The sequence below is a fragment of the Triturus cristatus genome, chromosome 3_2 (assembly GCF_964204655.1).
Source record: "Triturus cristatus chromosome 3_2, aTriCri1.1, whole genome shotgun sequence".
NCBI classification, from domain to species: Eukaryota; Metazoa; Chordata; class Amphibia; order Caudata; family Salamandridae; genus Triturus; species Triturus cristatus.
In genome coordinates, this window is record NC_140584.1 from 925,783,340 (window position 1) to 925,798,974 (window position 15,635).

Consider the following 15,635-nt stretch of genomic DNA (forward strand, 5'->3'; position numbering starts at 1 on the left):
CCACTAACTTGGAGGAGTAATTCACCCTCCTGGTTTTCGGCAGAAACATGCTTCTCTCTATCTAATAATCGGTCTTCCATCTGTCACCTCTTGTTTTTGTATTTTTTTTAAAACATTTTTTAACACTGGTTAGTTGTTTGTCAAGGCAGCCCTCCCCACCGATTTCTCTTCTCATTTAACACAAATCACGTTGATGCCCCCGGGTCTGCGATGGCCGAACAAGAATGCCACGGGCCTTGATGGCAGTAAGGGTCCCTGCTACCCCTTGATGGGTGGCAAAAATATCCATAACTGGGGTGGGGTGCCCTTCATAACTGTGGGCGTCGGTGCCACTGCACCTGTTGCACACTAAGTACGATTCTGCAGTCCCGCAGCGATACGTAAAACCAGCATTTATAGAACGTACCCAGAAATATGACTTAGGAAAAACATTTTCAACACACAACGTACTGACTTATTGTGGCTGTTATACATATTCTATCACTGGAATGGCCTTGTAGCGCTAGAGTTAATCAAACCAGCCCTTCGATTTCTGCTCAGTCTATCGTGACACACGAAATGTCATTTCACAGACTCAGATTCCTTAGCCTTTAGCACTAACATATGAATACATACTGCGACTAAAAGAGCAACGCTGGCTGCAAGGGACGCACCTCCTTAATCCATCCCTTATTTCTTATCTAAGTTTTATATAGCGCAAACAAGGGCCCAGAGGCCATCAAGGCGCTGTGCAATGGTTAAAACGCCAGGCTAATATAAGGCATAACATAGCACAACTAAGTGACATTTGACAATGAAACCCTCTCAAGTGCTTATTGGTGCCTATTAGTTTCAGTTGCTATGTTGGCACTGTAGAAAGCACCTGAATCTGGTTAACTGAAATTTCCACAGGGCTATTTGCTTTCCAAAGCACCTGCACTACAACACATTGGCGCTATATAAAGCAGATAAACCATTTAAGTGAAACTGCCAAGGATCCGTTAGCCAATGCTTGCAGCTCCAAACTGCTTGGGCAGAGATATATTCCAAGCGTTACATAAACAAAAGTATACCAAATAAACTCAAAATAAAGAGGAGCTTTGGAGAGGCCCGAGCCTGGACAGGAAGGGGGTAGGGGGGTTCCCAGACTCACGAGCTGTGCATGACGCCTGGCCTCTGCAGCATCCCACAGCAGCTCAGATAACAATAACGCAGAGCTGCACAGTGACAGCAATTCATCTGGTCTCCTGTGAACCATACACTCGCATGACCCAGGCACAGACCGTGAGGATGGCAGGCAGCATCACACGTAGCGTGGAGAGAAAGCCCAGTGGGTGTATTCACCCACTGTAGCGATCTGTGTGTAGCCTGTCCGCAACAGGGTCAAATCAGGACAGGGCTGATGCTGCGTTTCATCCTGCCCTAGTCGACAACAGCACCGTTCAGTTCGGTAATAACAGCTAATATTATTTTAAAAAGAAACGCAGCTGTCTGTGTGTACGTCGGATAGATCATGACACCCACAGCAGAGGGTGGGTGTAAAATGTGTTGTGTGTACCGGAAAGCACAGATTCGGGGGGTGTTTCTGGCAAAAGTTGAAACCGCAGCTCTACCATTTGTGGTCTGATTCCGGGGTAACAAGGGCAATTAACAAGTGTTGGGGTGCGTTGTGTGTGGAGGCAAGGATGTTTATCACTTTTTATTACTCCCCACATCACGGAGGTTGACCTCTGTAATGCAGCCGAAAGCCCCTCCACACCCTAGAGGTCTGTAAAGCCTTTTTTAATTTTTAATTAGCAACAACAATCAACAGTCCGATGTCCAACGTCCGCTTTAAAGTTTTCTTTTCCTTCACGCTGTTCTCCACATTTAAAGATCATTTGCAGGCAATTTTAACCCATGTAGATGTTTTCTTGCCAATTTCCTTTTTTTGTTTTAAATTGTGAACTGCCAAAAGCCGAGAATAAAGAACATGGAACTGGAAAGATTTTTGGTAATGAGGTCGTTCTTTCCTGCCACGCTCCCCTCATGCACCTACTGGGAAGTTGCTCCTATCCATGTTAAACACCTTAATGATTTTAAACGGTTGCATTCTGTAAACCGTTCGCAAATACCCCTTCCAGGTCCTTTATTCAAAGTTGTTCTTTTTAATTCGGGGTAGAATAAGAATTTCCACAGCTCCCGATTTCATGACCATGTTAAATTAAAATGGGGGTACCTTTTAAAAGACCCTATGTTGCAGGCTATTCGCACTGGTTATCCAGGTGTTTTTTACCAAGAAGCTATGCATTCTTGCTGGTGGAGTTGTCTGTCCATTAACAGTCGACATTGGAGTTTTTATGTAATGCTCAAGTCTGGTGTGCACTTTTCAATGTTTAATAAAAACCGCGTTCTGCTACTTTGCTTAAACAAGCTGTCGCCGTGGCGCCCCACATAGCATTGGAGGAAGGGGAAGGAACAGCAGAGAGAGTGGGGTGGGGGGGTAGAGTAGCGAGGGGAGGGAGGAAACCGAAGACGCGTGTGATGGTCTGTTGCAGGGATTCGGCTCATGCACAGAACTATGCGCAGGAAACCAGAATCTCAGTGAATTGCGGTGTACCAAAAGCTCACCTCAGTACCCAGAACCCCTATCCGACTAGCATCAGTGTCCCATTCATTCTCCGTATCATCTCAAAGCTACCAATGTGTAGACAACCCAGAACAAGCGACTTAGAGTACTCTCAGGAATGGTGGGAATCCGAAATACCGGTTAGTTATTCTCATATCAGTCCACAGCAAGAGTAATTAAAAACACAGTAAAGTTTAAAACGTTTATTTTATAAACTACGTGTCCTAAGATGCAGTTCTTTGGCTAACATAAGCAGACAAATGATTAAAATCAAAACCGTCAGCATTGTTACAATACCATAGAAAATGAAGGGAGAAATCATATTACAAATGATAGTGGAATACAACCACCCTCCCTTTGATAGTAAGCAAGTATTATTAGACTAAGAGAAGGTCTCTAGGCTTGAATGGGGAACCCCATACCGTAAAGATCATCTTAGGTGAATCACATCACAGAATCAGCTTTGCTCTGCGCCTGGAAAAGTTCTTCTCCAGAATATGTGTCTAATGCATGCAAACTGCAATATTATAAGCGCTCGACTTTCAGATATTTGCAGCTGTGTGCGTGTTATGGCTAGAGCGTGGGCAGATCATCCTGAACTCAAAAGCATACATTGTTTGTTGGCCCAGACTGTTTCTGCACACAATGTTCAGACCAAGGTCGCAGGGCACGTCTAGGGATGTGAACAGACCGTTCTCATGTGAAGAAAAAGGCAGGCAAGCAGATTTCATATAAAAACAACTATCTGCAGTGTTGTGTGCAAAAGTGGCAAGATGGCCTTTCTACTTCTAAAACGCTTATGCCAACATAGCAATGTATGTATCTAAAACTTCGTCTCCACTACAGGCGCATCAGATAATAGAAAAGGGAAGTGCTCGGAACAGGCGCCCTTGGAATGCCTGTGAGCTGCGGCTCGTCTGCTTCGTGAACACTTTTCTTATCTGCTTGCAGAGAGGAGACGCCATGCGCGTGCACATCGCCTGTCTGTGCGCGCACATGGTTTGTCTCCCATCGCTAGCAAAAGCCACAACAATAGTCTCGCCAAGCGAAGCAGCTGCGCTGCGTTCGCTAGGCGAGACCTAAAAAGAGGGGAGGGAAAGGGCATTTCCTCTTTAAACCCAATGTTCCAAACTAACAACATTGGCACCTCTATGGCCCCCCCCCCACCCCCACCCCCCCCCCAAAAAAATGGTAAGATGATCAAGTGGGCAGTTAAACTTATGTTTAGTTCGGCACCAGATTCAGACTCTTTTCTCTGGTTTTCCAGATAATTTCTTGCAGCTTGAAGTCAGGTAAGGCATAATCATTTCTGTTTCACAGCCCTCCAAGCTTTACCGGTTACCAGCCTGAAGCCTTGCGGCCCCCAGCTACCACAGAGTATGATTGTCTTCAGCTTCTTGCATAGTCCTACCCGACAGGGTTAAAAATGTTTTTCCTTCTTGATTGTCTAGAAGGCTCTTGAGGATTAATATGAGAATCCTTCCTGCCTCTCCAAGTCAAGAGGTAGCACTAAAGCTGTTCTTTGTTTTGCCATCTGTTAGATAGCTAATCCCTGCTAAGTAGTCAGCGGTTAACATCTTTTGGCCTCCCCTGGGCCAAGAGGCCACCCATTGCCCTCTAGAAGCAGCCAGCGAAGTGATGAGTGCAGATGTGATTTTGAGCCAATCCTGCTTACTTTTATCAAACATCTGCTTGCATTGTTAATTCAGATTTGAAAACTAAGCATGTAATAAGTTCTAGCCCTTTTGTAAGCGGAGGTGGAAAATAAAGATTATATTCCCACTTAGTCCTACAAAGTCTAGCCTGGTCTACATAGGGAAATATCTTTGGGTTTTATTTCACAGTGAGTGCACACTAAGTCCAAGGTGTAGTGTGCCCTTTTAAAAAAAAAAAAAAAAAAAAAAAGCCTTTTTCCACATGGCAGTTTAAATTGCAGCTGCCCTCGTTTCACCTCAGTGCGTTTAAACTAACTGCAGCCTAGACAGAGTACAGTGGTTCTTCTGACGGTATGATATTTTTGTTATGCCTGATGGTGATGTAAATGTACACCTTAGCCCACCCCCCCCCCCCCATATGACAAGGTTTGATGCCAGAAGTGCACTAAAGGCATCAATGGACTTATAGGGAGTTAAATAGAACAGACCGGGACGTCCCTTGTCCACTTTTCAGAAGGTAAGCACGGGTACTTGACACCTGTTCAGTTGTAAAACCAGAACCTCCAGACAGGCAAACATTGGAGGACCGCAGCAAAAATGGGGACATATATTTTACATCGAGCATTAGCTCTTTAATGTCTATTGACTTGGATAATGAGCAGACACCAATAACTATGAAGTGTGCAGAGAGTGCCGCATTGTGCATAAATTCTACCTCACATTCCAGACATTTGAAAGTGTAGTTGCACAATCCATGAGGCTGTCTTGATGCTCCATGATCGCTCACCTGGTCTAACACTTTCAGCAGTCATTGTTCTAGCCCATGGGTACTCACAAACTTTTTCTCGGGGGCCAAAAGTACAGTCTGGTTAGTGACCGAGGGCCGCATCGATGAGCCTGCGGATGGGGACGGTCACGGGACTGGAGGGGCGCGGCGGGGGCGTGGCTACTAAAGTAAAAACAAATCTTCAGTGTACAGGGCAGGAATGCAAGGGCCCTGACTGTACGGTGTATGAGGCGGGTATGGTCGCAGAGCTGCGGTGTATGGGGCAGGGATGTCAATGCCCTGTGCTGTAAGGTTCATGAGGCACCGATCGTCGCTGAGATGTAGTGTATGGGGTAGGGGTGCAGGAGCAGTGTGCTATATGAGGCACTGATGCATCACAGAGCTGTAGTGTACGAGAAGGGGTGCGAGGGCACTATACCGTGCATGAGATATGGCACAGATGAGTCCAGGGGCTGCACATTTGACTAGTTATAGATCGAAAGCAGCACTGCATGTGGCAGGGATATTAAAGTCTTGGATCTGCACCTTTGAGAAAAACAATGAAAACTTGTTTTTTCAAGCAAGATTAATCTAGGTCGATTAATCTTACATGTAAGAGTCCACTCTTGCTAGTTCTGGGATGCCCTTTGAGTTGCTGGTCGAGTTGTATAAATATAGGTCCATTCATTTCATTAATTAATTCATGGTTGCCCCCAATCTACAGCTGGGACGGCAATCAATTATTAAACTTTGCCCTCACTAGAGCACAAGTCACTGGGTCACACTTGAACACATTCGTACTCATTGTGTAAAGTGGGAACTCAGTGACGCTACAGACACATTGCATATAATCACACTGAATGTCACTGAGCATCTGGGATCCCTCCGTGAACACCATGCTCCGCACCACATCTCTGAGAGACCTGTTTGCAGAACAAGGCAGAATCACAGCGTGCTTCATACAGTAACTAGGAATGTTTACAAAAGCCCGTCGGCTCTAAGGAGGGGAACCGTTTTGGAACCAGGGAGGCTCGTAGCTTAAACTACAGGTGTCCTATTCAGAAGGCACTATAATTACATGTCCTCATTGGGAGGTGAGGGAGGGTGAACTATTGGACAGGCATAGCGTGGTAACATGGATAAAAAGCACGCCTTTACCTTGGGAGTCTTCAAAACTTACACAGATTGGTGCTGCTGAAAGGGCACTTATATGACTGACTGATGTTGCTGACGGACCGCCTTCGTGGCTGTGGCTACAGCTGTTTGGTTACTGAGGTTGAAGATCTGCACCACAAGAGTAGTCTTCCCCCCCCCCCCCCCCACCCCGCGCAGTGGCTGGTGCTGATGTCTATGCTGCATTGTAAAGAACAGCCAGCAACCTGCATGCCAGGCGCGCAACGCCCAATTGGCTCAAAGGGCCTCAGCCTGCCCCCTCCCCCTGTTGTGTGTGTCAGCCCGGGCTGAGGCAGCTTCCTGGGCAAACACACAGACAGTTTTTGAGCTGCCAGCCGCACCCGAGTACTTCACAGGTCGTTAAAAGACCATTCACTTTTTAACGAGTCTTTATTGTATTTACACCCGTTCTTAGTGCCCCTGCATCTCACGTCACTAAGCAAGAAGGGGAGGGGGCACATGTGAGGAGGCGAATCACTAATTTCTTGATCATGCTCCTTTGATTGCTTTTTTTTTTTACTATGAATGCGGTCCCGTGGAATGAACAAAAGTGAGTACAATGGCTGCTGACTGCGTCTGCTGCTGTTTTCCACACGGGGGCCGCATCTAAAGGTCTGTCGGGCCGCAAGTGGCCCGCGGGCCATACTTTGAGTACCTAGGTCTAGCCCTTCCAGATGCCCAGCTTGCTGGCCAACCCTTACTTTTAGATCTTCCTCACCTTTATTGACTGAAAGGTTTCATCTGTTTTTAGCATGATTTGAAGACGTTAAGTGAGTCACGGAGCAGCCACTCTTCCAGGGGCAGGTTGGCTACTTGGAGCCCTCCAGGTTCACTCCATCTAGATGCTGCTGGTGAGACACCAGCCTATTCAGGGAGAAAACCTTGTCGCTGGTGTTCTTAGATTTAGCTTCCTTAAACATGTAGTGCAAAAGTGAGTCCCCAGTATTAATCCCTCAGCCAGCAATCGGTATTCAGACCGAGAATGGGCTAACTTAAATATGCAGGTTGAGCTGCTTGGGCAATTCTATACCTGCTCTTCAACATCCTGGGTGCCCACCAGAAGAAACGCTATGGGTCTTGTGCTACTCACAAAGCATGTTTTCCAGTCATGATATGCTAGATTTCGGTCACCTCATTTCTGTTCCTTGTTCCAAAAATGTTTTGTGTGGTGGGGGGTGCACACTATTATCTCCTGAGTACGCCATTCTCTCTCTGGCACCATGGTGCTGTCTTGAATCCAGGTCTGCTGCTGGTGAAAGGGTGAAGTCTACAGCCCGAAATTCCGGGCCTCATTGATCTTTAGTGGGTTACAAGGACTTAACTGTCCTGTGTCAAGTCCTTAGGACAGAGCTCTTGAGGCGGAAAGCCGAGAGCTAGGAACCCCTTCACTAAACTTAATTTTAAAACAGTATATTGTGTGAATACTTGTGCTTTTAAAACTTGCACTACTTGCTCACCTGGTGATTGCCTCGCCGCTCAGCTGAGCGAGGCGCTGAAGCAGGCAGCAGGCAACCGCCGCGACTTCTTGGGCTCCGCCCACCGAAATAGGCCACGCCCCCTTTTGCATATTTAGGCGCGCTCTGTTGACCAGCGCTGCTTAGGACAGAGCTCTTGAGGCGGAAAGCCGAGAGCTAGGAACCCCTTCACTAAACTTAATTTTAAAACTGTATATTGTGTGAATACTTGTGTGCTTTTAAAACTTGCACTACTTGCTCACCTGGTGATTGCCTCGCCGCTCAGCTGAGCGAGGCGCTGAAGCAGGCAGCAGGCAACTGCCGCGACCTCCCGGGCTCCGCCCACCGAAATAGGCCACGCCCCTTCCCATTGATATTTCAGAATGTGCTGTTTCCGGAGGCGCAGCGGACGGGCGCAGCGGGCGCGCCGGCGGTGCGCCAAAGGCAAGCCCGTCTGCGCCCGTCCGCGACCAGACGGGACCAGGGGCCACTAACCCTGGTTCTCCCACCCCCCAGGGCAGGACATATAGCTCGACAGCCTTACACAGCATAGGAAGAACTGTCGCTGTCCAGTGCACGCATATGTATGCTCCTACAGAGCTCCCTCCCCGCTGCCCGGACTGCAAACACCCCCTCCGCAACACCTCCCCGTTGGCCACAGCCCAGAAATACTGCATATACGCGTTAAACTGTCGATCACTGCCAAAGCATTGTACACAAATCGCCATGCTGCTAGAGGAACACAAGCCAGACGCGATCTTCTTAACAGAAACCTGGCTCTCGGCTCAATCAGAGCCTGATTTAGTCTCAGCCTTATCTGCTGGCTACCATATCTTCAGAGTAGACAGACCGGAAGGGAGAGGAGGAGGTCTGGCCATTATATTAAAGGACCAGTATCATTGCCGCACCACAGCAGAAACCATCCCTGGTTGCGAGAGTGTAGAATTCTGTATAGAGTTCCACGCGAATAGTTCATTCTCTGGCACTTTGATCTATCGCCCCCCCGAGCCTGCAAAATTATTCCATACATCTCTCCCAGAGATTATAGCGAAAAGAATTTTATCCTCTGCCAATCATACGGTTTTAGGGGACCTTAATCTCCATTTTAACTCCCTTTCAGACCACACTGCTAAGGAGCTAATAGATGACCTTGGAGCTCTTCAACTGGCCCAACTGGTCACAGCCCCGACCCACGAAAAGGGCAATCTACTAGACCCTATTTTCAGTAACTGCATTGACTTAACTGTTGACCAACCCATTCCCCTCCCATGGTCGGACCACTTCTTAGTCCCGTTTACCTGGGTCTCCCATAAAGCCCCCCAATTACCCCCTCAATCCACAACTAGGAGAAACTGGTCAAAACTCCCCGTGGAATCCTGGACGCATGATCTGGACTCCACCCGTCCGCCACCCTGCCCAGACCCCAACGTGGCTAACGGAAACTATGTAGGTTGGTTTACGAACTCATTAGATATGATCCTCCCTCTTCGCAGATCGTCCTCAAAAAGAATGCAGAAATCAGCCCCTTGGTTCTCTGATTCGTTAAGAGAGCAAAAACGCCTCTGTAGGCAACGAGAGAGAACCTGGCGATTAGACTTTCTCCCGGAAAAAAAGGCATCCTACAAAGAGGCGATCAAAGCCTACAGAGAAGGGGTCAGGACGGCCCAGGCTACTTATTACTCTGACAAAATCCTGGAAGCTAAATCAAAGCCCAAGGAAATCTTCCACATAATAAAACAATGCACCAGCGTCACCACTGCCCCCCATCCGATCAAGACTCAAGATCAATGCAATGAGTTGGCGGAATTTTTCCATAACAAGGTGTTGAAAATTTACTCCACCTTCCCAACAATAGCCTCGACTTCGGATGCGACTGACCTACTCCTCCCGAGAACCCCCCCTCCCCCCAGACCAGCCTGTTCTTGATCATTTTCCCCTTCTGGATCTTGACACCCTAGATAAAGTGGCACGCCAAGTTAAGTCGGGCTCTCCACGTGACCCAGCGCCCCCAGAAGTCCTGATGCAGGCAGGTGAAGCCACCTTGCCTGTGATCCTGGAACTGCTAAACTCCTCTATATCCGCATGCTTAGTTCCCACAGCCTGGAAGCAAGCAATGGTGCGGGCGCTGTTGAAAAAACCTAACCTGGACCCTGATGATCACTCCAGCTACCACCCCATCTCACTCCTCCCTTGGGCTAGCAAGGTGTTGGAGAAATATATAAATGCCCAGTTGGTCCAGTTTCTAGAGAACCACTCCCTATTACATACGTCCCAGACAGGTTTCAGACCAAAGCATGGGACTGAAACCGCCTTATTAGCAGTCACCGAAGAATCTCGAAGGATACTGGATCAGGGAGGATCAGTGGCAGTGATCCTCCTTGATCTAAGTGCCGCCTTCGATACGGTCAGCTATGCCACCTTGCTGAACCGTCTCTATAACATCGGAGTCTCGGGTGATGCACTAAGGTGGCTCGACTCTTTCCTGTCTGACAGATCTGTTCAGATCTTCGGCGATACAATTTCACCCAGTAAGCCTCTCAGCTGCGGAGTACCGCAGGGCTCTTCATTGAGCCCTGTGCTATTTAATGTATACATGAAACCACTGGCTGGGGTAGTCGAACCGTACGGCATTAAAATCGTGTCGTACGCCGACGACACTCAGCTAGTGGTTTCATTGGCGCAAGAGAGCAGCAGGCAATCCCCGGTAGGTCTGTTGAAATGTTTAGAGGACGTGAAGGAGTGGATGACCAACTCCTCCCTCAAGTTGAACGGAGAAAAAACAGAGCTCATGCTCCTAGGCCCAGCATCGCCAGTACCTTTCACCTCCTTGTGGCCCTGCGGTCTGGGTGCTCCCCCCACCCCCAAGGAAAGTGTCAAGAGCCTGGGAGTATGGTTAGACAAAAGGCTCTCCTTCTCCACCCAGGCCACCAAGCTGTCCGCCACCTGTTTTGGCCTACTTAGAGTCCTGAGGAAGGTCCTTCCACTTCTGCCTCTAGAGGCCAAAAAGGTGGCAGTACAAGGCCTCATCCAGTCCCGCCTGGACTCAAACAATGCTCTATACGTAGGGGCCCCTCAGATGACCCTTAGGAAGCTGCAAGTGGTACAAAACTGCGCCGCACGTACCCTACTTCAGATTCCGCGAACCCAGTCAGCTAGACCTGGACTGAAAAGCCTGCACTGGTTGCCAGTGAGGCTAAGAGTGACATTTAAGGCGCTGTGTATTGCGCATCGGGCTTTTTGGAAGACGGGATCAGCAATAAATAACAATCTTGTCATCCCCTACCACCCAAATAGGAACCTTCGATCCACGGATGCTTTCCTGGCAGTTGTTCCTAGAGTGAAAAGAGCCAGGACCGGGGGTAGGCTGTTCTCGCTGAACACCGCCAAGCTCTGGAATGCTCTCCCCCTCTTTCTTCGCTCCAACCCCGACTTGCTCGCATTCCGGAAAAAGCTGAAAACATTACTGTTCGCCAAATCTCTCTAATCCTAATCTCCCTGTTCCGTCACATCTCTGCTTCTACTCAGCGCTTGGACGCCCGTGGGCAGCAACCGCGCTTAACAAATCCATTTCCATTCCATTTCCATTCCTGTGCCCAAGGAATGCTTGGGCCTCTAGGCTTCGGTTCTACCATCCACTCGTGCCCCCTCCTAACTGTGCAGAGTCTGTGCTGTAGCTCTGATTATACACACGTCCACCCGGGTGCCCGCATACTACACCCATCATCTATCACTTCATTATTCAAATAGGGTTAACTGCAGTGGTAGCTGTTGAGTAAATGTTAGTAGCACTGGTATCCTGTACCATGAATAGGAAACCAAAACTTTAACCATTTCGCTGGCGTTGTTTGCACTTTTTCACACATGAATCCAGTCGTGTGCACTTACCACCAACACATGTTAACGCATCTTTTTGGATTACCTTGCTTTGGCATGCAAACTGGACACACTCTTGTAAGTGTGTCTTACGTGCCTGAGGTATCTTCTTACCACAGTAAATAACAGATATATGAGCAAATAGTCGTTTGGTGTTTGGTGTGTAGTGTGTATTTCTCACAAACTCTGACCTAACAAATTCCATTCTGTGATTGTGGGGCTGTGTTTGTGAAATTGCTCAGTGGAGTCATTTATCACTATGTTCGGTGCAGTTAAGGAGTGTAAACCATGTCCGGGTTAGCCCTGAGTGGCTTTCTGCTTAGTAGACCTTTACTGAGAAGTAAAGTATTGGACGGAAATGGTGGCTGGAAACTTTAATTCAGACCTGTCTGGTGTACACCGGGCATGTCAGAATTTCAGTATAGCTTCGGAATACGATTGATTTCCGTTTAGTTTAATTGTATGTGTATGTAGGTAGAAATCCTGAAAGTCTGACACTATCTGGCTCCCTTGGGTCCGCACTGGACTTCATTGAACTTTTTTCTTAATTACCACTGTAGCCACACCGCCCAATTCACTTTAGTTGTACAATATTAATTTGGAAAAACTTAGTCTCTACCAACCCTACATATGACTATTGGTTGTATGTAGGACTTCGATTTCGATTAGAAGAAATCCAGCTGCTCTGTTTCCAGGCTCTGATAAAAGAAAGTAAAAAATCTGGGAACACTTCTGACAAGTATAAAAGTACATTATTTTCTGGATAGGATGGTCTCTTTCTTGATCATTTTCGCTGTGTGTAGAACATTAAGTGAACGCTGGAATGTGTGCTGTTCTTCAAAGATTTTAAATTGAGATTCTAAAAGCTTTTAGACCAATCGTTGTATATTGTCTGTGGTGCTGTGCTTTTATGTACTCATGATATTTTTTTTGTTCCTTTTATGCATGTGTGGGTAGTCTTTAATGCAGCTGTAAGCGTGCCACTGATTCCAGTATCGGTCACCCTGTGCTTCTACTAGCCCCCCCGAGTCTAGCTTTTAGAATGTAACTCGTTATCATTCTTTTAATTTGTTATTCCAATATTTGATTTTTTTATTGCCTTGTAGATTTAGAAATGATGTTTTTAATGTTTTGATACTGTTTTGTTGTCTGTCACATTTTTTTAATGCTTTCTTGTGTTTATGCAGATGGTGAGTTACCTCAATATAGGTTGTATTGGTTTTTGTCCTGTTTTATGAAAAGAGAAAGCAATAAGAGTGCCATACTGCGGGTGGTGAACACTACAGAGTAATGTAGTGGCAGTCAAAGATCTGTACCCTATTGGACACTGTCTTTAAGTAGCAGTGCTGTCTGTAAGGGCAACAGTTGAGTCTTCCTTGCACCTCTTAATATTCGTTGGGGAACTTTATCTTTTTTTTTTCACAGTTAGTTTTGTGGAAGAAGTGGACATTTTCAAACAGCCCCTATTAAAAATGGCTTTTGCGTCATTATTGTATTGCTGTATTCATACCTGGATACAGTAGACAAATGTGGTTGTTTCCCACTGTGCATAAGCAGTCTTTGTCTCTGAAAGATCTGGCAATATCAGGACCCGCACTAACGTTTTCTTTTGTTACAATCCTTGTCCATGTGACCAGATTAACACAAAATAAAAATGAAAATGGTGGGACGCTATTTAAATGTTTTTTTTAAAAATTCTAACTACTTTAAGCAGTGAACGCAGTTAAACGTGCATGTTGCACCAACGCATGCAAAGTGCTATTCGCGTGCTTTAAAGGTATTGGTTAAAATGCACTTCATGCTTTTTATAAACAGGACTTCAACTTGTACAATTTTCTTTTCAGTCTGGTGGATTCCCCTAGTGTAAATTACATATTGTTTGGGATGGAAATAAATTTGGCCTGTGGTTCCACCCCCCCCCCCCCCTCCCCACCTCCCCCTCCCACCCCCCCCAATAGTTTCTTTACAGCCCAAGGAATACAAGTATGGATTCTTCTGTTTTGTAATGTCTTAAGTGCAATACAAGAACTGCATGACCTGCACCCATATTAAGGCATACGATGTATCCATGTTGTCAGTTTGAAGTTTTCGTTTTGTGATTTTTTTTTTTTGGGGGGGGGGGGGCGGGTATTAAAAATGCCCGTTTCACATAGTCTTGAGCAATTTAATCCCTGCATTCAGCAGTTTCTGCAAATCATCTCATGAACATCGCTAGATTTTGTTCTAGTAGTTGCTGAAGTTGTGAATGTTAATCATTCCGAGTTGAACAGATGCTGTTAGAGGCTTAGGGGAGGGGTGGCATGTAGTCGGATATTACTAGTATTATAACCAGAATCTGACACGTCGAGAGGAGAAATGGAAGTTAAACATGTAATTTTGTGGAATCTTGAGCTTATTTTTTTCTTCCACTCAAATTTGCCACTGCATCTTCTATTGATGCTTGGGATTGGTCAAGTTTGTAGCCCGGGGTGTGGGGTTGTCACTTAGAAGTGAAAAAAACTGGAGTAGCAGCCTATGTGCTAACGAGAAACCTGGGCCTTTGCATAAGCAGGAGCCTTTGTCCTGTTTTCACAGGTGACTTTGCGTCGCCTATAACGTCTTTCCAATCTTCATCTCTGAGCTGTTTCATTGTTTGTATGTTTTGATCATTGGTGGAAAGTAGAGTAAACGGAAAACACTAAAGCACATATGTGTTATACTTGTGCCTTCCATTTTTGCATAGGTTTTGTTAAGACATTATTTCAGCCTCTAAAATATCATAGTCTGGCATCTAGTCATTCCATTTTTCTAGCCCCAGATAAGTTTGCTAGCTCCTTTCTACTTTAAAAATCTTAGTTTGGGGGTGGTTTCAATGCTGATAGTTTACTAATTGTTAAAAGTAAGAGTCTCCAACTTTTAAAGTAGAACACCATTGGTCTATCAGATGTAGTTGGACTGCTGTTTAGTAATTGCTTCTATAAATTGGTTCTGCGTTTGTAGAAACCAATTTGCTTTCGTCTTCTCTAGCACCTCATATAGAGTACATGCAAGCCTCTTAGCAGCTAGTTTGTTCGTGCTTGGAAAATGGATCTAGTTGATCACTTTTCTTAACTGCTATGTGTTCATGTAAAAGATGCATGACTGAAGGTGGATCTTAACTTCTACTTTTACGTGACGGCTTCCATGTACGTTTGTGTGTGAAATGTAGTAAAATGGTGTCCCCATGCTCAAGTCATCAATCATGAAACTAGATGATGGTGATGGAGCTTATGAAAGGGGGTGGGGCACCTGTAACATTTCAAATATTTTTCTGATTTTCATTTGCTATTTAATTTCCAGCCGGGAAAACGCTTCAAATTTTTAACATTGAAATGAAAAGCAAAATGAAGGCCCACACCATGACTGATGACGTAACGTTTTGGAAGTGGATCTCACTCAACACCGTGGCCCTAGTCACTGACAATGCAGTGTATCATTGGAGCATGGAGGGAGAGTCTCAGCCCATCAAAACCTTCGACCGACATTCCAGCCTGGCCGGGTGCCAGATCATTAACTACCGTACCGATGCCAAGCAGAAATGGTTACTTCTAACTGGCATATCTGCCCAGGTAATGCATTGGCAACAAGGTTGTGCAGTCTTCCAAAGTGTTGCATTGTCCATTCAGTTTATATCATATGTTGCTATATCCAAGGCAGACTGGTTGTATTATACTGCAGTTTTTTCATCTGTTCCAATGAACATCGAGAAATAGTTGGCTTAAAAAGTTATTGAAGGAATTTCATAAAAATAAACCTGGTCAGTGACCTGCCCAAAGCACTCTAGTAAATCTTATTTACAAAGGCAATTTAATTTGAAGCAACATGTCACTAGTCACCCACGCACAGGAGGGTCGTTGGGCAAGAGGAGCTTGACCACTTAAGACACTAAAGCGAGGGTCATCTTCCATAGTACCTCAGAATGGGAGGAAATTCCATAAGTGGTGTGGGTACTTGACATCCTAATGCCAGGACTTACTATGAGATGCCTAAAAAAAACTGTCACCGTAATCCTGTCTTCTTTCTTCTACGCCTTGGACCCTAATTTCCTTGCCAATATGTAGAATTAAGGGATCTTCTTTTACCAGTCCATCTGCATACCCTTTACGTCA

The 15,635-nt window shown here is 46.0% G+C and overlaps 1 protein-coding gene across 2 annotated transcripts in view; it reads left to right on the plus strand.

Moving 5' to 3' along the window:
* CLTC (clathrin heavy chain) overlaps positions 1-15,635 on the plus strand; it is an 853,725-nt gene that overhangs the window by 151,997 nt on the left and 686,093 nt on the right. For both annotated transcript variants that reach the window (XM_085649401.1, XM_085649400.1), the window contains exon 3: positions 14,827-15,095. In XM_085649401.1, the coding sequence (XP_085505527.1) occupies positions 14,827-15,095 (269 nt within the window). The remainder of the gene's footprint in view (positions 1-14,826; positions 15,096-15,635) is intronic.